Raw genomic sequence first — 20,320 nt, forward strand, 5'->3', positions numbered from 1 at the left:
TGGGGGGGGTCCCACTAATTTATGGGGGGAACACAGATTTTTTTTAGGGAGGGGGGGCACAAATTTCATCCCCCCCCCCCCACTTTCCACGGCAGCATCAGGCACCCCCCCCCACCTCCACGGGGCTCCCCCATTGCTGCCATCGCCTTGGGGGGCTCCAAGGGGGTCCGGGGGGGTCCGGGGGGTGGTGGCCCCCCCATTTCACTCCTTTTTGCCGTGGGGGGGGCGCACCCCCCAGTAGTAGAGGAGCTGCCCCACCAGCAGCGCGTTGCAGGCGGCCGAGGCGGCAAAGGTGAGGACCAGCAGCGAGTCCCCCGTCTCCTGGGGGGGGGGGCAAAAAAAAGTTTTTTTTTTTAGGGTCGGGGGGGTCCCGGGGGGGGTCCAGGGGGGGTTTTTTACCTGGAGGGAGGTGAAGATCCGAGCCAGGGCCCCCCCCAGCAGGAGGAAGGCGGTGAGGGCCGAGAGCTGCCCCGTGTGGCCCTGCCGGTAGTTGGTGGCTGCCTGCAGGAGCTGGGGGGGGGCAAAAATTTTTTTTGGGGGGGTGATAAATATTATGGGGGGGGTTCTGGGGCGTAAGGCCTCGCTGTTTGAGCCCCCCCCCAAGCTAAATGTCCTCCCATGACTCCCCAAATGACTCCCCAGATCCCAAACACCCCCCCAAAATTGCCCCCCCAGTCCCCAATCGCCCCTCCAGGCCCCAAATCCCCCCCCACAGCCCCAAATCCCCCCCCACAGCCCCCAATCCCCCCCAAACCCCCTTTATATCCCCCCAAATCTCACCCTCTGCCCCCCCAACCCCAAATATTGCCCCCCCCGGACCCCAAATCCCCCTCCAGAACCCCCAATCCCCCCCAGACCCCAAATACCCCCCCACACCCCAAATCTCGCCTCCCCCCCCCCCTTACCCGCCCCCCCATGACGGCCGGCAGGCTCCCCGCCTGCAGCAGGGTGACGAGCCCAGGGGGGGCCAGGGGGGACACGAGGGCGCCCAGCAGGGCCAGGTACACGGCCACCAGCAGCACCCCTGGGGGGAGGAGGGGGACACAAACAAAAAAAAAGGGGGGGTCAGGGGGATATTTTGGGGTGGGGGCCCCCCCCCAGCCCCCCCAGCTCCCCCTCACCCACCTTGCCCCGTGCGCCCCCCGTAGTGCAGGATGAGGAAGCCGATGATCAGCGTCTGCAGCAGGAGGAAGAGCGCCTCCCCCCAGGCGCTGGGGGGGGGATTTTGGCGTTGGGGGGGGGTCACAATGCTGGGACCCCCCCTCCCCTCGACCCCCCCAGGCCCCCCCATGAGTTCTATAGGGGTTGGGGGAGTCCTATGGGTGCCCCCCGGGGCTCTTTGGGGGGGGGTTGTTGGGTGGGGGGGAGATTTAGGGGGCTTGGGTGGGGATTTAGGGGCTGGGGGGGCTCCCCCACCCTCATAGATCCTTCCTATGGGATGAGGGCATCCTGTGGGGGGGGTCTATGGGATTCCGATGGGGTTGGGACACCCTGAGGGCTCTAAGGGGGGCTCCCCCCCTCCAAACCCCTCCCGTGCCCCCCCCCTCACCTGAAGGGGAAGCCCCGGGCCCAGCTGTAGGCCACGGTGCCCCCCAGCGCCGCCAGCTCCAGCCCCACAGCCCCCAGGCTCAGCCCGGCCCCGCTGCGCGCCCCCAAAAGCTTCAGCACCTGCGGCAGCTTCACTGGGGGGGGGGGGAAGGTTTGGGGGGGGTTGGGGGGCACCCCAAAAACCAGGGACCCCCCCCAAATACATGGGGAGGGGCCCAGAGCTGCATAGAAAGGGGGGGCAGCCCCCAGACCCCGTTATCGGCCCCACACTCGGCCCCTCACCCCCCCATTAAGAGCCCCAGAGCCCCCCCTACAGCCTCACAGCCCCCCCATAACCCCATTCCCAGCCCCATAGAACCCCCAGCCCCACAACCACTCAATTCCCAGCCCCAAAACCCCACAGCCAGCCCCATAACCCCATTCCCAGCCCCACAACCACCCCACAACCCCGCCATAACCGCCCCCAGCCCCCCAGCCCCTCACCCATGACGGATCCGGCCACGATGCCGTAGCCCAGCCCTTTGCTGAGCAGGATCTTCAGGCACGGCACTGGGGGGGGGGGGACAAAAGGGGGAGTGGGGGGTCAGGGGACCCCCCAAAACCCCACTTCCGCCCCCCAAAACCCCACTTCCGTCTCCAAACCCAACACTTCCGCCCTCAAACCCTCCACATCCGCCCTCAAAGGCACTACTTCCGCCTCCCAACCCCACCAGTTCCGTCCCCGACGCCACCACTTCCGCCCCGAAACAACATGGCGGCGCCCGCTTCCCCTTCCCCGCGGGCACTTCCGCCTCGCGCCGCCGTGGCGGCGGCCGCGCCCCCCCCGTCGCGCACCGTGCAGGAGGTTGAGGCGCAGCAGCAGCTCCTCGAAGCAGGGCTCGGGCAGCAGCAGCGGCACCAGGGCCCCGCGCAGCGCCTCCATGGCGGCCTCCACCGCGCGCCGGCTTCCCCGGTGGGCAACGCGCAGGCGCGGCCACGCCCCCCTTGCGCAACGATTGGCCGCGAGGCCTCCCGCGCCTGCGCAGTGGAGCCGCGGGGGAGCGCCCTCAGCGATTGGCTGCGCCTCCTCCCGCCCGCAGTGAGGACACGCCCCCTGAAGCCGCGCGTGCGCACTCCGCCTCCTCACGGGGCTCCCCGCGTTCTGATTGGCTCACGCTGCGGCCAGCCCCGCCCTCCTTCTGTCACCACCGCGCGCATGCGCACGGAGCCTCGCGCCGCTCCGCCCCTCCCACCACCCAGGAAGCGACGCCTCAAAATGGCGCCTCCCTTCTCCATTTGCGCATGCGCACTCCCACTCTCTCTCCTCGCGGCTCCCCAAAATGGCGGCGTCCTTCCCCCCATACAAACACACACACACCGCTGCGCATGCGCATTGTTCCCGGCACGTCCTCCTCCCCCTCCCTCCCCACCCACGCATGCGCACTCCCCCTCCCTCCCCACCCCTCTCCCCAAGATGTCTCCCTCCCTCCCCGCGCATGCGCCCTTCCCCCCCTTTTCCCCCATTCTCCCCGGTTCCCCTCCGGTCCCCCCAAGATGGCGGCGCCCAGCGCGGGCCCCGCCATGGCGGCGCTGAGCGGGGGGGCGGTGTCTCTCTGCGTCCTCTTCTACGTCCGCCTGCAGCGCGGCCGCCGCCTCCGCGAGGCCTCGCGCCGCCTGCGCGCCGCCCGCCACCGCCGCCTGCGCCTCCGCCTGCGCCGCCGCTTCGCCGCGCTCTGGCTGGGCCTGTGCAGGCCGCGGCCTGGAGCACCGGGCCCGGGCCGCGAGCGGCGGCTGTGGAGCAAGGCGCGGAGCTCGGCCTTCTGGCAGACCGTGCGGGACAAGGCCTTCAGCGGCGGGGAGTGGGCCGAGAATTTCCGGCTGGGCCCCGGCACCTTCGATTTCCTGTGCGGGCGGCTGCGGGCGGCCATCGAGCGGCGCGACACCAGCATGAGGCGGGCGGTGCCGGCCGAGGTGCGGCTGGCGCTCACCCTGTGGCGCCTGGGGGCCTGCACCGAGTACCGGGCGGTGGAGCAGCAGTTCGGGGTGTCGCGCTCCACCGTCTGCAAGATCCTGCGCGACGTCTGCGAGGCCGTGGTGGCCATCCTGGCGCCCGTCTACGCCGCCCCGCCAAGGGTGCTGGCACCCGTGGGGGTTGGGAGCGGGATTAGCACCGGGATTAGCACCGGGAGCAGCACTGGGAGCACTGGGAGCAGCACTGGGAGCACCGGGAGCAGCACTGGGAGCACTGGGAGCAGCACTGGGAGCAGCACCAGGAGCACCACGGGGATTAGCACCGGGATCAGCACCAGGAGCAGCACTGGGAGCACTGGGAGCAGCACCAGGATCACCACGGGGATTGGCACCGGGATTAGCACTGGGATTAGCACTGGGATTAGCACCGGGAGCAATACCAGGAGCACCAGGAGCACCACTGGGACTACCGGAATCCCCCCCAGGACCACCGGGATCACCCCAGGGATCAGCACCGGGATTAGCACCGGAACCACCCCCGGGACCCCCCCCGGGAGCCCCCCCGGCCCCGGTTTCGCCCTGCCGCAGCTGGCGGGGGTCCTGACTCGCCTCCCGGTGCCCATCCGCGCCCCGGCCGAGGACGCCGCCAGCTACAGCGACGGCCGGGGCTGGCACTCGGTGGTGCTGCAGGCGGCCGTCGACTCCCGCGGCTGCTTTTGGGCCATCGAAGTGGGGCGGCCGGGGGCGGGGGGGCTGCGGGGCACGGCCCTTTACCGGCGAGCCCAAAGCGGGGGGGGGCTTTGCCCCGCGCCCCCCGTGGATATCGGAGGGGTCTCGGTGCCCCCGTTCCTCCTGGGCCGCCCGCGGGACCCGCTGCTGCCCTGGCTGCTGAGACCCTACCGGAGGGTGACCGGGGGGGGGTCTCGGGATGGGGGGGGGCGGCGGGGGTTCAATGCGGCGGCGGCGGCGGCGCGGGGGGTGGCGGCGGCGGCACTGGGGGGGCTGCGGGGTCGCTGGCGGTGCCTGCAGAAGCGCAACGACACCGACCTGGGCTTCCTGCCCACCCTGCTGGCCGCCTGCTGCCTCCTGCACAACGTCTGCCAGGCCCGGGGGGAGCCCTGCCCCCCCCGCTGGATGGCCCCCCCGCCCGGGGACCCGCTGGGGGGCGAGGAGGAGGAGGAGGAGGATGAGGAAGAGGAGGAGGAGGAAGGGGGAGAGGGGACGGAGGCCTGGAGGATCCGCGAGGCGCTGGCTGCGGCGCTACAGGGGTGAGGGGGGGGCAAATAGCCGGGGGGGGTCCCCAAATACTCGGAGGGGATCCCAAATACCCGGGGGGGGTCCCCAAATACCTGGGCAAGGCCCCAGATTTCTGGGGGGGACCCCAAATACCCGGGGTGGAGGGCAAATACCAGGAGGGGGGGGCCCCAAATAGCCGAGGGGGACCCCAAATAACCGGGGGGGGGGTAAGTAATCGGGGGGAGGGGACAAATACCCAGGAGAGGGACCCCAAATATTCGGGGGGGACCCCAAATACCCCAGGGGGGTCCTCAAATAGCCGGGGGGGGGGCAGGGATGGGGGTTTGGGGGTCCCCCAAAGTCCCTCGGGGGGGTCCCCGAGGTCTGTGGGGGTCCCCAATAGGTCTGGGAGTAGGATATTGGGGGGGGTCCTAAAGTTTTTTTTTTTTAAAGGTGGGGGTTCCTGTTCCCTCCTCCTGTTCCCTCGCAATAAACGTTTCGTAGGAAATGCTGAAAATGGCCGATTTTGCCCTAAAATGGTGGTTGGGGGAGGGGCAGGGGGAAGGCTACTTTTTTAAGCAAGTTTTGGGGATTTATTGGGGGGGGGGAGAGTCGTGGTCTTTTGGGGAGGGGGGTTCTTGGTGCCCCCCCCTAAAAAAAACAAAAGTTGAGGCACCATTTTTCCCAAAGTCGCTTTTATTCCAATAAATAAACGTTACAAAAGGGGGCGGGGGGGGCAGCCCCACGCCTGGGTCCCTCTGGGGGGTGTTTTTTGTGTTTTTTTTTTTTGGGGGGGGAGGAAGGAAATGTCCCAGTGACCCCCCCCCCCCCACAATTTTGTTCCCGGGGGGGGGTGGGGGCAGCTTCTCACCCCTGCAAAGTGACGTTTATTCAGAGTGAAAAAAAACGGAAAAAAAAAAAAAAAAAGAAAAAAAAAAAAAGAAAAAAAGGGGACGGGGGGAGGGTTTTGGGGTGGGGGGGGGTCCCGTTTTTTGTGTTTTTTTTTTTTTTGTGTTTTTTTTTTTTTTTCCGGGGGGGGCTCAGATGAGGTCGGCCACGTTGAGGGGCATCTCCTCGATGGAGGTGTTGTAGAAGGTCTCGATGTCGCGCAGCGTCCGCTTGTCCTCCTCCGTCACCATGTTGATGGCCACCCCCTTGCGCCCGAAACGGCCCCCGCGCCCGATCCTATAAATTGGGGGGGGGGGCACAACGCTCAGCGACCCCCCCGAGGAAAAAAAATGCACCCATCCCCTCCCCAAAACCCTGGGTCTTGCCCCAAAGGTGTCTCTCCGAACCAAAAACCCCAATGGGACCCCAAAAAGTGCCCCCCCCATGTCCCTAAACCCCCCCAAATTGTCTCTATGACCCCCCCCATGTCCCCATGACCCCCCCCCGGGGGAAAACAACACTCAGTGACCCCCCCCAGGTATAAAAAACAGCCCCCCCCTCCCCAAAACCCCAGACCCTCCCCCTACGTCCTCTCCCAGACCCTTTCAGCTGCCCCAAACCCCAACAGGACCCCACAAAGCGCCCCCCCCCATGTCCCTAACCCCCCCCAAATTGTCCCCATGCCCCCCCCGTGCCCCCCCCGTACCGGTGGATGTAGTTCTCGCGGTTGGTGGGCAGGTCGTAGTTGATGACCAGCGACACTTGCTGCACGTCGATGCCACGAGCCTGGGGGGGGGGCGAGGATTTTTGTGTGGTTTTTTTTTGGGGGGTTAATTTTTTTTGGGGGGGGGTCCCAGGGGGTGTTGGCAGCCAGGGGGGGGCAGGGTGGGGGGGCTCCCTCCCTCCCTTGGGTCCCGGCTGCCGGTGCTGTGCCAAGGGGCTACGTCCTGCGGGCAGCACCGGGGGCTGGGCAGGGAGGGAATCACCCTTGGCCCCCCCCCAAAAAACATCCCCACCCCCCCAGGTGCTGGTCAGCCCCTCAGGACCCTTCTCAGCTTCCCTAGAAGCCCAGGACCCCCCCCAGACCCTCATAACCCCCCCCCAGCCCCTCATACCCCCCCCAAAACCCACCTGAAGACCCTCACAACCCCCCCCAAGACCCTTTTAACCCCCCCAGCCCCATAATAACCCCCCAAGACCCCCCCAGGACCCCTATAACCCCCCCCAAACACACTTTTACCCCCCCCAAGACCTTTATAACCCCCCCCCCGGACCCTTTTAACCCCCCTCCAGGACCCATTGAACCCCCCCAGCCCCCAATAACCCCCCCACCCCATAACCCCCCCTCACCAGCAGGTCGGTGGTGATGAGCACCCGGCTGGAGCCCGAGCGGAACTCGCGCATGATCACGTCCCGCTCCTTCTGGTCCATGTCCCCGTGCTGGGGGGGCACAAAAAGGGGCTGTCACAACCCGGGGGGGTCCAAACAACCCGGGGGGGTGGGAAATTAACCGGGGGGAGGCATTTTTTTACCATGGCGGAGACGGTGAAGTCGCGGGCGTGCATCTTCTCGGTCAGCCAGTCCACCTTGCGGCGGGTGTTGATGAAGATGACGGCCTGGGTGATGGTCAGGGTCTCGTACAGATCGCACAGCGTGTCCAGCTTCCACTCCTGGGGGGGTCCGGGGGGGTTAACCGAGCGTTTGACCCCCCCCGAATTAAATAAAAAAAAAAAAAAAAAAAATTGTCCCCCCCCTTTCAGGGGCTGGGTTCAAGGCAGGGAGCTCAGCCCATGGTTCGCGGAGGGGGCGGCGTGGATCTGGCATGGGGTCACTGCGGGGGGGCCACGGGGCGCCCCGCAAATCCGAAAGCCATGCGGGGGTGTGGGGGGGTCCGGGGGGGTCCCGGGGGGGGGCACACCTCGCGCTCCACGTTGATGTAGAACTGGCGGATGCCCTCCAGGGTCAGCTCCTCCTTTTTGACCAGGATGCGGATGGGTTCCCGCATGAATTTCTTCGTCACCTCCAGCACGTCCATGGGCATGGTGGCCGACAGCAGCACCACCTGAAGGGGGGGGCCCAAAAAAAAACCGGGGGGGGGTCAGGTGAGGTCCCCTGAGAACCCCCCCCAAGCCCCACCCCCCAAAAAGCTGCGGTTTTGGGGGGAAAGGGGGGAAAAGGGAGCTCCTCCCGGTGATATCGGCCCCCCCCCATGATCATATTGACCCCCCCACAATCCATATGGCCCCCCCATGATCCTATCAGCCCCCCCCCACTTTAATACCCCCCTCCCCTGCTTTCTGACCCCCCCCCCAGGACCCCCAACCCACCCCCAGAACCCCAACCCCCCCCACTCTCTCCCAGCCCCCCCCCCATCCACATGCCCCCCCCACCCCAAAACCCCATCCTTGCCCCCCCCCCACAACCCCCAACCCCCCCATACACATGCACAACGCCCCCCCCAAAAAAAATTAAGCATCCATCCCACCCCCCCATTCAAAATTTTAAGGGAACCCCCCCAAATATCCCCCATTAACCCCCCCAGGACCCCCCCCCCAGATCCCAAAACAACTCCTTGACTGCCCCCCACCTCCCCAACGCCCCCCCCCCGAAAAAAAAATAACACCAGGGCCCCCCCCACGCCGGGCAAGCCGGAGAGGGGGGGACCCAGCGCTGCGGGGTGGTGTTTGTGTAAAAGGGGGGGGGGGAGGAAAAAGGGGCAGGAACGGGGGCCCCCCCCGGGTGGGGCAGGGCGGGGGCCCCCCCCCGCGCCCCCCCCGGGGCCCCCCGTGTCCCCCCCACCTGCGTGTTCCCGCTGAGCTTCTGGAAGATGTCGTAGATTTGGTCCTTGAAGCCGCGGCTCAGCATCTCGTCCGCCTCGTCCAGCACGAACATCTTGATGAACTTGGGGGCTGCGGGGGGGGCACAGGGCTCGGGGGGGGGCACACGGCTCGGGGGGGGGGGGCGTAGAGGTCATGGGGGGGGCACAGAGCTTTTTGGGGGGGGGCACAAGGCTTTGGGGGGGTGTAGAGGTCATGGGGGGGCATAGAGGTGGGCAGGGGGCACAGGGTTTGGGGGGGGCACCAAGGTTGAGGGGGGGCCACAGAGCTTTGGGGGGGGGCCTAGAGGTTATGGGGGGGCACGGAGCTTTGGGGGGGGGCTTAGACATCAAGGTTGGGGGGTACAGAGCTCGGGGGGGGGGTGAACAGAGGTCGAGGGGGGGGGCCCTGGGGTGTCCCGAGCCCCCCCCCTCAGTGTTTTGGGTTGGGGGGGAGCCGCCCTCAGCCATCGCAGCGTTATCAGCCCCTATTTTTTGGGGGGGGGGGGGGGGCGGCCGGGCAGAACGCGGGGCCGTGACCCCCCCCCCCCGCAGGGTCAGGTGACACGCATGGGGTCATCAGCGGGCGGCCCCCGGGGGGGGGGGCATTTGGGGACACGGGGGGCATTTAGGGACATGGGGGGGTCACTTGGGGACACCTGGGGGGTCACGTGGGGACATGGGGGGGCATTTGGGGACACGGGGGGGGCATTTGGGGGACTTTTGGTGCCCCCTGGGGGACTTTTGGGGCAATTTAGGGGTCTTTTGGGGTAACGTGGGGGCATTTGGGGCAACCTGGAAGGCTTTTGGGGCAATTTGGGGGACTTTTGGGGTCCCTGGGTGATTTTTGGTGCCTCCAGAGAGATTTTGGTGCCCCCTGGGGGACTTTTGGTGTAACTTGGGGGCCTTTTTGTGCCCCTGGGGTGATTTTTGGTGCCCCCTGGGTGGTTTTTTGTGCCTCCAGAGAGATTCTGGTGCCCCCAGGGGTACTTCTGGGGCCCCCTGGGGGACTTTTGGTGCCCCTGGGGTGACTTTTTGTGCCTCCAGAGAGATTTTGGTGCCCCCAGGGTGTCTTTTGGGGCAACTTGGGGGCCTTTTGGTACCCCCTGGTGGACTTTTGGTGTAACTTGGGGGCCTTTTGGTGCCCCCTGGTTGATTTTTGCTGCCCCCGGGATGATTTTTGGTGCCTCCGCATTGATTTTTCCCCCCCCCGGTCCCATTTTGGGGCCGTTTGTGTCCCTTTTCGGGGCGACTCACAGAGGTAGCGGCGGTTGAGCATGTCGAAGACGCGCCCCGGGGTGCCCACGATGATGTGGGGCGCCTCCAGCTGCAGCTTCTGCACCTCGGCGCGCACGTTGGTGCCCCCGATGCAGGCGTGGCACGACGCCCCCATGTAGTCCCCCAGCGCCATCACCACCTTCTGGATCTGCGCCCCAAAAACACCGTCAGCGCCCCCCAAAATACCCCCAAAACAGCCCCAAAATTCTCCCGAAACAGCCCCAAAAACCCCCAAAACCAGTCCTGAAAATCTCCTGAAACAGACTGGAAAATCTCCCAAAACAGCCCCAAAAATGTCCCCAAACCAGCCCCAAAAATCTAAATACCCTACAGACACCCCAAATCCCCCCCAATGACCCTATAGACATCCCCAGCCCCTACAGGCACCCTAAATACCCTATAGACACCCCAAAATTCCCCCCACTGACCCTAAATACCCCACAGACACCCCTAAATTCCCCCCGATGACCCTAAATACCCCATAGACACCCCAAATCCCCCCCCATGACCCTATAGCCCCCCCCCCACAGCCCGTGTGCCCCACGCATGAACCAGCGGCGCCCACTGGGACGCACTGGGATGAACTGGGAGCCGCTGCTCTGCCCCCGCCGGATTTGGGACCGGTGCCACCGGGGCACCGCCCTGCCCAGGCGGCGGGGGCTGCTACTGGTCTGTACTGGTCTGTACTGGTCTGCTGTTTTTATGGGTCTGTACTTGTCTGCACTGGTCTGTACTGGTTTATATTGGTTTCTACTGGTTGTTCCTACAGCTTTCTGTAAGTCTGGACTGGTTTGTGGTGGTTTAAGCTGGTTTATATTGGTCTGTACTGGTTTGTACTGGTCTCTACAGACTTATACTGTTTTTTTCTGGTCTGTACCATTTTATACTGGTTTGTACTGGTTGTTTCTAGGGCTTTCTATGACTCTGTACTGGTCAGTGCTAGTTTATACTAGTCTGTACTGGTCTGTACTGACCTGTGCTGGTTTATATTGGTTTGTACTGGTGCATGCTGGTTTGTAGTGCTCTGTACTGGTTTTATACTGGTTTATACTGGTCTGTACTGGTTTATTCTAGTCTGTACTGGTTGTTTTTAGGGTTCTGTACTGGTCTGCATTAGTCTGTAGCGATCTGTGCTGGCTTATATTGGTTTGTACTGGCACATACTGGTTTGTACTGGTCTGTACCGGTTTTATACTGGTTTCTACTGGTCTGTACTGGTGTGTACCTGCTGGGCGAGCTCACGGGTGGGCGCCAGCACCAGCGCCTGCGTGGCCTTGAGGTCGAGCTCGATCTGCTGCAGGATGGAGATGGCGAAGGTGGCCGTCTTCCCCGTGCCCGACTGCGCCTGCGCGATGACGTCATAGCCTGGTTTTGGGGCAAAAGTGGCAAGTTTTGGGCAAAATAGTTGGTTTGAGGGAGAAATGGTTAATTTGGGGGCAAAACGGTGCAGTTCTGAAGCAGGATTTTAGGATTAAAGAGGAGCACTTTGGGGGGGAACGGGAGCGATTTTTGGCATGCTTTTGAGGTGAAATACGGTGGTTTTGGGGGTGATTTTAGGGGAAAAGGGCAGTTTTGGGGTGAAACGGGTATTTTGAAATGTAATTTCATTTCAAATTCACAGCAGGGTCATTTTGGGGTGAAACGGGGCGGTTTTGGGGTGAAACAAGGCCACTGAGGCACAGTTATGGGGCAAAATGCAACCATTTTGGGGCAAAACGGAGCCATTTTGAGCAGTTCTCAGGCACCATTTTGGGGCAGAAGGGGCCATTTTGGGGCACCATTTTAGGGTGAAATGGGGCCATTTTGGAGCACCATTTTGGGGCAAAACAGGGCCGTTTGAGGCACCATTAGGGGGTGAAATGGAGCTATTTTGGGGTGAAATGTGTCCACTTGGGGGCAGAAGGGACCATTTGGGGCATAAGGATTCATTTTGGGCACAGCTTTGGGGTGAAACAGAGCCATGTCAGAGCACCATTTTGGGGCTAAACGGGGCCGTTTGAGGCACCATTAGGGGGTGAAATGGAGCTATTTTAGGGTGAAATGGGGCCATTTGGGGGCAAAAGGCACTGTTTTGGGGCAAAAGGATCCATTTTGGGCACAGCTTTGCGGAGAAACGGAGCCATTTCGGAGCAACATTTTGGGGCAAAACGGGGCCATTTGGGGCACTGTTTTAGCTCAGTTTTGGGGTGAAACTGAGCTATTTTGGGGTGAAATGGAACCATTTTGGGGCAGAAGGAACCGTTTGGGGCACACTTTTTTGCTGAAACAGAACCGTTTCGGAGAACAATTTTAGGTCAAAACGGGGCCATTTCAGAGCACTGTTTTGGGGCGAAACGGGGCCATTTTGCAGCACAATTTGGGGTGAAAAGTGGCGCTTTTGGTACCCTTGATGCAGGGCAGGATGGCGCGCTGCTGGATGGCCGAGGGCTTCTCGAAGCCGTAGGCGTAGATCCCGCGCAGCAGCGCCTCCGACAGGTTCATGTCGTCGAAGCTGTCCACGATCTCGTTCCAGTTGCTCTGGGGGGGCACGGGGGGGTCAGGGCGCCTCCCAGTATCCCCCAGTACCCTCCCAGTATCCCCCCAGTATTCCCTGAGTTTCCCCTAGTACCTCCCAGTACCATGCAGTATCCTCCAGTACTCTCCCAGCCCCTCTAAGTACCCCCCAGTACCCTTCCAGTATCACCCAGTATCCTCCAGTATCCACCTAGTCCCTCTCAGTATCCCCCAGTGCCCCCAGTAAGGCCCTATTGTCCTCCCAGTGCCCCCAGTAAGGCCCTGTTATCCACCCAGCAAGGCCCCACTGCCCTCCCAGTAAAGCTCTATTGTTCTCCCAGTAACGCCCTAAATCCCTTCATGTGCTCCCATTAAGGTCCTGTCACCCTCCCAGTCCCTCCCAGTGCCTCCAGTAAAGCTCTCCTGCCCTTCCAGTAAGACCCGAAGCCCCTCCCAGTGCTCCCAGTAAGACCCCAGCCCTCTCCCAGTCCCTCCCAGTGCCCCCAGTAAGGCCCCATCTCCTCCCAGTAAGACCCTAAGCCCCTCCCAGTCCCTCCCAGTGCCCCCAGTAAGACCCAATCTCCCCCCAGTACGGCCCCACCCCCCTCCCAGTCCCTCCCAGTGCCTCCCAGTGCCCCCCCCTCACTTCGATGACGCCATCCGGGTCCATCCCCTCGGGGCCATTGTCGCGGGGGCTGCCGGGAAAAAACGAGGGGAGGGGGCGACTCTCACCTCTGACCTCTGACCCCCCGCTTCCGGCCGCCGCCACCGCCCCTGACCCGGAAGCGGAACCTCCCCCCGTTCCCCTCCCCCCCACCGCGCGCGCTCCCCTCCACGTGGTGCCGCCGGAAGCGCCCCCTCCCCCCACCCCGGCACCGCCGCGGCGCAGCCAATGGGGGAGCGGGGGGGGCGGTGACGTCAGCGCCGCGTGCGAGGACAATGGGCGCGCGCCGGCGGGGGCGGGGGCGCGGGAGCGCGCGCGCGGGGCCTCCCACGTGGGTGGGGGGGGAGGGCAGAGAAAAAAAATCCTTTTTATTCATTTTTTAATTTTTTTTCTCTTTAATTTTTAAGGAAAGGGCCCGGGAAGGGGGTGGGGGGATGGGGACGGAGCCGGGTTGGGACAGGGCTGGAACCGGGACCCCCCCCGCCGCCATCAGCCCCCCCCCCGGTTAAAAAGGGGGCTCCCAGGGGTACCCCCCCGAACTCCCCGTGGCCCAAAATCCCCCAAATCCCCCCCAAAAGCTGCCCCCGGCCCCCCCCCGCCGCGCACCGGCTCTCCTGACTCGCTGACATCCTCGGCGGCGTCCGGGCCCCGCCCGCCCGCCCGCGCCTTATATAGCCCCCAGCAGGCCCCGCCCCCGCCGCGCGCTGATTGGTAGCTCCCTCCCGTAGCCACGCCCCCTCTCCTCCCCTTCCCCCCTCCCTCGCGCTCCCTCCCGCCGGCGCCAACACGCCGCGCGCTGATTGGGCGCGGGCGAACCAATGGGAGGGGGGGGGATGGAGGGGGGGGAAGGGGCGGGGCGCGCGGCCCCACGTGGGAGGGCGCTGGGGGGGGGGGGGGAGGCCTTTGTGTGGGGATGGGGGCGGGGAGCGCGCCCCCCTCCCCCCCCCTCCCTGGGACCCCCCTCCCAAATTTTAGTGCCCCCCCCCTCACCGTGACCGGACGTAACCCCGCTCCCCAAAATGCCCCTCCCCGGCCCCATTGCCCCCACCATTTTTGCCCCTCCCCCCCCATTTTTGCCCCTCCCGCCCCAATTTTGTGCCCCCCCCCATTAAATTTCTCCCCCCCCCGCCCTACCCCTGCTCCCCCCACCCCCCCCAATGACCTGAGGTAACCCCGCTCCCCAAAATGCCCCCCCCGCAAGCCCAAAACATGCCTGGGCCCTTATTGCCCCCCACACCAGTTTAATTTCCCCCCCCCAGGTGCCCCCCCCCCCAAAAAAAACCACCCCCCTCACACCACCTCCAAACCACCTCTTTATTCCCAGCTCAGCCCCCGCCAGTACAAAACCCCCCCCGCCCATCCCCCAACAAGCCCGGCAGGGAGTGTGAACGAGTGCGTGTGTGTGTTGGGGGGGGGGGGGCGGTTCGTGTGCCCCCCCCGTGCCCCCCCCCCGTACCCCCCGCCCCCCCCTCAGAGGGCCAGCTTGCAGTGGCACAGCTCCTTGTACATCTGCCGCCGCAGCTTGGGCATGTCCTGCTGCGTGAAGCTGAACGGGCGGCCCAGCGCCAGGAACTTGCAGTACTGGGGGGGGGGGCAAAAAGTGAGGGGGGGGTCCCTCGAAGCCCCCCCGTGCCCCTCAGCCCCCCCCCCATCACCCCCCATAGGTGTAATCCCCCCCCAGACCCTAAATCACTGAGTGTCGGCCTAAATCAGTGCCTCTTCACTGTCTGCCCCCCCCCTCAAATAATCTGTAACCCCCCCCCCAAATAATGTGACCCCCCCCCAAATAATCTGCACCCCCCCCAATAATCCGCCCGCCCCCCCATATAACCTGAATACCCCCCCAAAAATAAACTGCACCCCCTCCATTACCCCCAGGACCCCCCCAGCCCCCCCCAGTCACCCCCAGGAGCCCCCCTAGCCCACCCCAATCACCCCCAGGACCCCCCCAGCACCCCCCAATCACCCCCAGGACCCCTCAGGACCCCCCCATTACCCCCCAGGACCCCCCCATCACCCCCAGGAACCCCCCCAGCCCCCCCACCTGCAGCACGAAGGCGCCGCAGTCGCTATCGTTATTCTGCCGGGCGACGTTCTGGAGGGGGGGGTCAACAAAACAGGGGGGGGGGGGGCTGAGCAAGACCCCAGCCCCCTCCCCCTGTCCCCCCGTGACCCCGTGACCCCCCCGTGCCCCCCCGCTCACCATCTTGAAGGCGCCCCGCCAGCCCTCGCGGAAGTCGGGGCGCTCCTTCTTGTCCGCCTCCGCCTGCAGGTACCGGCAGATGTGCTGCCAGGGGGGCGGGGTCAGCGCGTGGGGGCGGGGCTACGCATGGCCACGCCCCCCTTTCCCGGAAAGCCACGCCCCTTTTGTCTGCAAGCCCCGCCCACCACCACCCCCCCAATGCACCAGCCCCTTCACCAACAGGGGGGTGAAGCCACGCCCCTTTTCCGGATGCCACGCCCCCTCCGAAAACCCCGCCCATCTCAGAAAGCCACACCCATTCTCATGGCCATGCCCCTTTCCGGACTCCCCGCCCCTTGCTCCCCCCATTGAGAACTCCAAGCTCCCTAAGCACCAGAGACCCGCCCCCTCTTGTGACCACGCCCCTAGCCCCAGGCCACGCCCCAACCCCAAGCCACGCCCCAAAACCACACCCCCTGCAAATCAATCTCATGGCCCCACCTCCTCCCCAAGCCCCTCCCCCTCTCCCTAACCCCACCCCCCAAGGCAATACGGGGGTGTTGCCACTCAACGTGGCCCTGCCCCCAGCCCATCTAGCCCCGCCCCCTGGCCCTCTAGCCCCGCCCCCATCCCCCTAGCCCTGCCCCCTTACCACTCAGCCACACTTAACAGACACCCCCTGACCCCACCCCACCCCCTCTACCCCCACCCCCGACCCATCTAGCCCCTCCCCCTGGCCCTCAGGCCCCGCCCCCTCGCAGGCCCCGCCCCCCGGCCCCGCCCACCTTGGGGCAGCGGCGGTTGAGGGTGCGCTGGGAGTCGAAGTAGGTGATGCGGCGCCGCGCCACGTCCACGGCCACCAGCGACCAGTGCACCTCCAGGTGGATGGGGATCAGCAGCAGCTCCTTCCCGAAGATGTCCACCTGGGGGCGGGGTCAGCGGGGACACGCCCCCTTTAGGACACGCCCCCTCGCCAGGCTCCACCCAGCCCCAAGGCTCCACCCACCCCCGAAGCTCCAAACCTAAAGCCCAACCCAGAATCTGCCCGGGTACCACCCAGGCTCCGCCCCCTGCTCGCAAGCCACGCCCACACAGCCTGGCTTGCTCCACCCATCACTGAGGCCCCGCCCCCTCCCTGCAAAACCCCGCCCACACACCCTGGCCCTGCCCCCAGCATCCCTCAGAGCCCCACCCCCAGCTCCACCCACCCTGTGCTCCCTGCACCTGGAGCCCCACCCCTCTGTCCCAGAGCTCCACCCCTTTACCAGAGCCCCGCCCCTTTTCCTGGAGCCCCGCCCCTTTCCTAGTCCTTTCTCCTGGAGCTCCTCCCCTCCCTTCGAGCCCCGCCCCTTTCTCTAAAGCTCCACCCTTTCCACCAAGCCTCATCCCCCTTCCCTGAAACCACACCCCTTCTCCAAAGCCCCACCCCTTTCCTGAAGCCACACCTTCTCCTAAGCCCCGCCCCCTTTCCTGAAGCCACACCCCTTTCAACACCTACCACCTCTCCATAGCCCTGCCTCCTCCCATAAGCCCCACCCCCTTTCCATAAGCCCCGCCCCTCCCAGTAAGCCCCACCCCCTTTCAATAAGCCCCGCCCCTCACGTTCTTGGTCCAGCGCTGCACCCCCTCGTAGCCCCGCGTCCGCAGCTTATCGTAGAAGAAGCTGTTGAAGAAATGGACCTGGGGGGGGATAAAAGGGGGGGGGGCACAAATTGGGGGGGCTGCCCCGGCCCCTGGGGACCCCCCCAGCCCCTGGGGACCCCAAAATCCTCCCCCCCCCTTAACCTTGTCGGGCACGGCGTCCATCACCAGGTCCCCGTACATGTTCATCACCTGGGGGGGGGGAAATTAGGGTATTAATTATAAATTAATCACGGGGGGGGGGTCAGCTGCCCCCCCAGCTTCCCCAAAGCCCCCCCAGGAAACAAATAACACCGCGAGCCCCCCCAGAACCCGGATTTTTGTCGGGTTTGGGGCTCCCCCACTGCACCCATCCCCCTCCTTGAGCTTTGGGCGCCCCCCCCCGAGGTTTTGGCCCCCCCCAAAAAAAATTGGGGCCCCCCCGGACCTGGTCGTTGAGCCAGTTGGGGCCGTAGAGGGTCTGCAGGTCGTCCATGGTGAGCACGTGGCGCTTGTAGCTGACGCGGAAGCCCCGCAGCAGCGCGTTCCCCGGCAGCCGCTGGTACGACTGCATCAGCTGCTGCACCGAGCCCCTCCTGCGCGGCACGCTCAGGGGGGGCCCAGCCCCAACGGGACCCCCCCCGGGCACAAAAAGATCCCAAGGAACCCAAAAAAGCCCAGAGGAATCCAAAAAAATCCAAAGGAACCCAAAAAATCCCAAAGGAACCAAAAAAAACAATAAAGGAACCCCCAAAATAATCCCAAAGGACCCCAAAAATAATCCCAAGAACCACAAAAAATATCCCTAAGGACCCCAAAACATCCCAAACGAACCAAAAAAAATCAAAGGACCCCAAAAAATTCCTAAAGAAACCCAAAGAATCCAAACGGAACCCAAAAAGAATCCCAAAGGACCCCAAAAAAATCCCAAAGGAGCCAAAAAATCTCCCCTAGACCCAAAACATCCCAAAGGGCCCCCAAAAAATCCCTATCAAGCCCCCCCCAACCCCATTAATCCCCCCCCAAATAAATTTAAAAAACAACTGGGGAGGGCAAATTCAGGACCCCCGAAACCCCTTAAGACCCCCCAAAAAAAAACCCTTAGGACCCCCCCAAACCCCTTAGCCCCCTCCTAACCCCCCTAAGACCCCCCCCCCAAAAAAACACCCCTTTCCCCCCCCAAAAAAAAAAGTCCCCCCCCATCAGGGCAAAAAAATCCCCCCCCCCTTTAAAAAAAAACCCTTTACCCCCCCCATCTCCCCATCCCCACCCCAAAACCCTTCCAAAACACCCCAAAAAAAAACCCTTTCCCCCCTCCCACCCCCCCGATCCTCCCGGGACCCCCCCAGCAGGGTTTTTGCCCCCCCCCGGTGCCCCCCCCACCTTTGGGGGGTGCTGAACTCCTGCTGGAAGATGTCCTCCAGCTTCTCCACCACCTCGTCGGCGCTGACGGGGATGAGGCTGCCGTAGGCGCGCAGGAATTCGTCCAGGATGCCTGGGGGGGGGCACTCCGGGCCTTACTGATGGCCCCCCCCAAAAAAAAATAGCCCTCCCCCCCCAAAAAATAACCTTTTCCCTCCCAAAATGAGCTCCATCCAAAAAAACAGCAAAAAAAAACAAAGAACATCTCCCTCCCAAAAAAACACCCCCCTTAAAAAGAAAAGCCCCCCCCCAATAAAAAACAGCCCCCCCAAAGTAAAAAAAAGCCCCCCCCCAAATAAAAAACTCAACAACACCCCCCCAAAAAAAAATAGATCTCTGTTCACTCCGGTCCCTACTGATGGCAGCACCCCTAAAAATGCCCCCTCCTCCCAAAAAAAAACAGTCCCCCCCCCCAAAAAAATGCCCCCCCCCCCGCTCACTCTGCACGCAGGTGACGTGCTCCTCGCGCAGGGGGCTGGCTTGTGGCCCCCCTCCCCGCGTGGGGGGGGGCGGCTCGGGGCGGGGGGGGCCCCCGTCGCCCCCCCCCACGCTGCAGACGTTGCTGATGAGGATGGCGGCCTCGGGGGGGCTGGGGGGGGCGCCGCCGCCGAAGCCGTTGGGGAGGGGGCCTAAAAAAAAGGGGGGGGGGGCAGAAAAAATTAGGGGGTGCCCCCCCCCCCGATTTATAGAGCCCCCCCCACCCCCAATTTGTGCTGCACCCCCATAATTTGTGCTGCCCCCCCAATTTAATGTGCCCCCCCCCCGATTTGTGGTACCCCCCCACACTTTATCCTGCCCCCCCCCAGTTTGCAGTGACCCCCCCCAAATTTACTTTGCCCCCCCCCTTCAAACAGAACTCCCCAAAAATCTTTGCGGGGGGGCTCCCAAACCCTGCCCCCCCCCAAATTACCCCCCCCCATGGCAAAAACACCCCCCCGAGAGAAATTTAACCCCCCCCAAAGAGATTTACCCCCCCAAAAAAAATATTTGGGTTTCCCCCCCCCCAAAAAAAAAGAAGGGGGGGGTCCAAGTGCCCCCCCCCACTCACCTATGTCCCCGCCGAGCCCGGGGGGGGCCCCCAGGAGCCCCCCGATTCCCAGCCCCCCCCCGATCTCCATCTCCCCGAGGGGGGGGGCGGCGGCGACGTCGTCATCGAGGGGGGGGGGCAACAACGGGCCGGGGGGGGGCACGGGGGGGGCAACGGTGTCGGCGGGGGGGGGGGGAGGAGGAGGAGGAAGAGGGAGGCGGAAAGGGAGGGGGGGGGGGGGATGCCGGGATTCGGGGGGAGGGGGGGGCGGTGGGGGCGGCCCCCCCCGCTCCTCGTCGGGGGATAACGAGGGGGGGGGGCGGCGGCGTGCCCCCCCCCGGCGGCGCCCCCCCCTTTTTCGGGGGAAGGCCCAGGCCCCCCCCTTGGCGTAAAGCAGCAGGCGCAGGGCCCGCAGCGCCCGCAGCCGCCGCCGCCGCCGCGGGGGGGGCACGGGGGGGGGCCCCCATTTCGGGGGGGTCCAGTGGGGGCCCCCCCCTTTCTTCCTCTTCCTCCTGGGGCCCCCCCCTTGCTGTTCTTCCTCCTCTTCTTCCTCCTCTTCCTCCTCCTCCTCCTCCTCTTCCTCCTCCTCCTCGGCCCAAGGCGGCGGCGGGGGGGGCCGGCAGGCGGCGGCGCCGGGGGGGGGCAACTCTCGCGGCCCCCCCGGGCACCCCCAAAACTGGTGGGCTGCCAGCGCCTCCTTCATGGCTCCGCGCGCCTGCCAAAAAATATTTGGGGGGGGGGGGGGTCAAAATTACGTAACCTCCCCCCCTCTAGAAACCCCCCCCTCTAGAATGCTCCCCCCGGGACCCCCCCACCCCTGTTAGACCCCCCCCAGGACCCCCTGGTGCCTGTCCCCCCCCCCCCCCCCCAAGGACCTCCGTTATCTCACTGGTACCCCCCCAGGACCCCCGTTAGGACCCCCCCAAGACCCATTACCCCCCCCCAGCCCCCTGTTTCCCCCCCCAGCCCCCCATTACCCCCCCAGACCCCTTTAGGACCCCCCCCAGGACCCGTTACCCCCCCGGGACCCCCGTTTCCCCCCCCAAAGCCCCGTTATTGCCCCCCAGCCCCCCCCTACTGCCCCCCCAGAACTCCCGTTAGGACCCCCCCAGGAGCCGTTACCCCCCGTGACCCCCATTATTGCCCCCCCTTACCCCCCCCAGCTCCCCATTACCCCCCCCAATTCCCCCCTGCACC

At 64.7% G+C, this 20,320-nt stretch overlaps 3 protein-coding genes across 3 annotated transcripts; all 3 read right to left on the bottom strand.

Annotated features, from left to right (window-relative positions):
• Positions 1 to 51: 51 nt before the first annotated feature.
• MPDU1 (mannose-P-dolichol utilization defect 1) lies at positions 52 to 2,607 on the bottom strand. The gene is made up of 7 exons (XM_084540426.1): positions 2,383 to 2,607; positions 2,032 to 2,097; positions 1,550 to 1,682; positions 1,126 to 1,211; positions 906 to 1,024; positions 400 to 510; positions 52 to 321 (listed from the first exon to the last, which is right to left on the bottom strand). Exons 1-7 carry the CDS (start codon positions 2,468 to 2,470, stop codon positions 202 to 204), a joined length of 723 nt encoding a protein of 240 aa, XP_084396552.1. The 5' UTR covers positions 2,471 to 2,607; the 3' UTR covers positions 52 to 201.
• Positions 2,608 to 5,687: 3,080 nt separating this feature from the next.
• Positions 5,688 to 13,527, bottom strand: EIF4A1 (eukaryotic translation initiation factor 4A1). The gene is made up of 11 exons (XM_084540425.1): positions 13,479 to 13,527; positions 12,855 to 12,903; positions 12,100 to 12,232; positions 10,941 to 11,080; positions 9,695 to 9,863; positions 8,422 to 8,531; positions 7,541 to 7,684; positions 7,155 to 7,292; positions 6,973 to 7,062; positions 6,329 to 6,408; positions 5,688 to 5,919 (listed from the first exon to the last, which is right to left on the bottom strand). Exons 1-11 carry the CDS (start codon positions 13,499 to 13,501, stop codon positions 5,775 to 5,777), a joined length of 1,221 nt encoding a protein of 406 aa, XP_084396551.1. The 5' UTR covers positions 13,502 to 13,527; the 3' UTR covers positions 5,688 to 5,774.
• Positions 13,528 to 14,172: 645 nt separating this feature from the next.
• Positions 14,173 to 19,833, bottom strand: SENP3 (SUMO specific peptidase 3). The gene is made up of 10 exons (XM_084540424.1): positions 19,145 to 19,833; positions 18,537 to 18,725; positions 18,058 to 18,169; positions 17,123 to 17,270; positions 16,840 to 16,887; positions 16,657 to 16,734; positions 15,840 to 15,977; positions 15,076 to 15,159; positions 14,917 to 14,967; positions 14,173 to 14,453 (listed from the first exon to the last, which is right to left on the bottom strand). Exons 1-10 carry the CDS (start codon positions 19,824 to 19,826, stop codon positions 14,343 to 14,345), a joined length of 1,641 nt encoding a protein of 546 aa, XP_084396550.1. The 5' UTR covers positions 19,827 to 19,833; the 3' UTR covers positions 14,173 to 14,342.
• Positions 19,834 to 20,320: the final 487 nt, after the last annotated feature.

Source organism: Aythya ferina (genome assembly GCF_964211825.1).
Source record: "Aythya ferina genome assembly, contig: HAP1_SCAFFOLD_647, whole genome shotgun sequence".
Classification (NCBI taxonomy): Eukaryota; Metazoa; Chordata; class Aves; order Anseriformes; family Anatidae; genus Aythya; species Aythya ferina.

What these genes read in the sequence shown, in the direction of transcription:
- EIF4A1 (XM_084540425.1), bottom strand. Translation starts at nt 13,501, where the DNA reads ATGTCAGCGAGTCAGGAGAGCCG. An exon ending in CATCCTGCCCTGCATCAAGG is followed by an intron (nt 11,081 to 12,099) that starts GTACCAAAAGCG and finishes CCCCAAAACCAG; the next exon opens with GCTATGACGTCATCGCGCAG. An exon ending in TCATCACCACCGACCTGCTG is followed by an intron (nt 6,409 to 6,972) that starts GTGAGGGGGGGT and finishes CCCCCCCCCCAG; the next exon opens with GCTCGTGGCATCGACGTGCA.
- SENP3 (XM_084540424.1), bottom strand. Translation starts at nt 19,826, where the DNA reads ATGAAGGAGGCGCTGGCAGCCCACCAGTTTTGGGGGTGCCCGGGGGGG. An exon ending in GCACGTCACCTGCGTGCAGA is followed by an intron (nt 18,170 to 18,536) that starts GTGAGCGGGGGG and finishes GCCCCCCCCCAG; the next exon opens with GCATCCTGGACGAATTCCTG. An exon ending in CCAACTGGCTCAACGACCAG is followed by an intron (nt 16,888 to 17,122) that starts GTCCGGGGGGGC and finishes CCCCCCCCCCAG; the next exon opens with GTGATGAACATGTACGGGGA.
- MPDU1 (XM_084540426.1), bottom strand. Translation starts at nt 2,470, where the DNA reads ATGGAGGCGCTGCGCGGGGCCCTGGTGCCGCTGCTGCTGCCCGAGCCC. An exon ending in CGTGGCCGGATCCGTCATGG is followed by an intron (nt 1,683 to 2,031) that starts GTGAGGGGCTGG and finishes CCCCCCCCCCAG; the next exon opens with TGAAGCTGCCGCAGGTGCTG. An exon ending in GGATCTTCACCTCCCTCCAG is followed by an intron (nt 322 to 399) that starts GTAAAAAACCCC and finishes CCCCCCCCCCAG; the next exon opens with GAGACGGGGGACTCGCTGCT.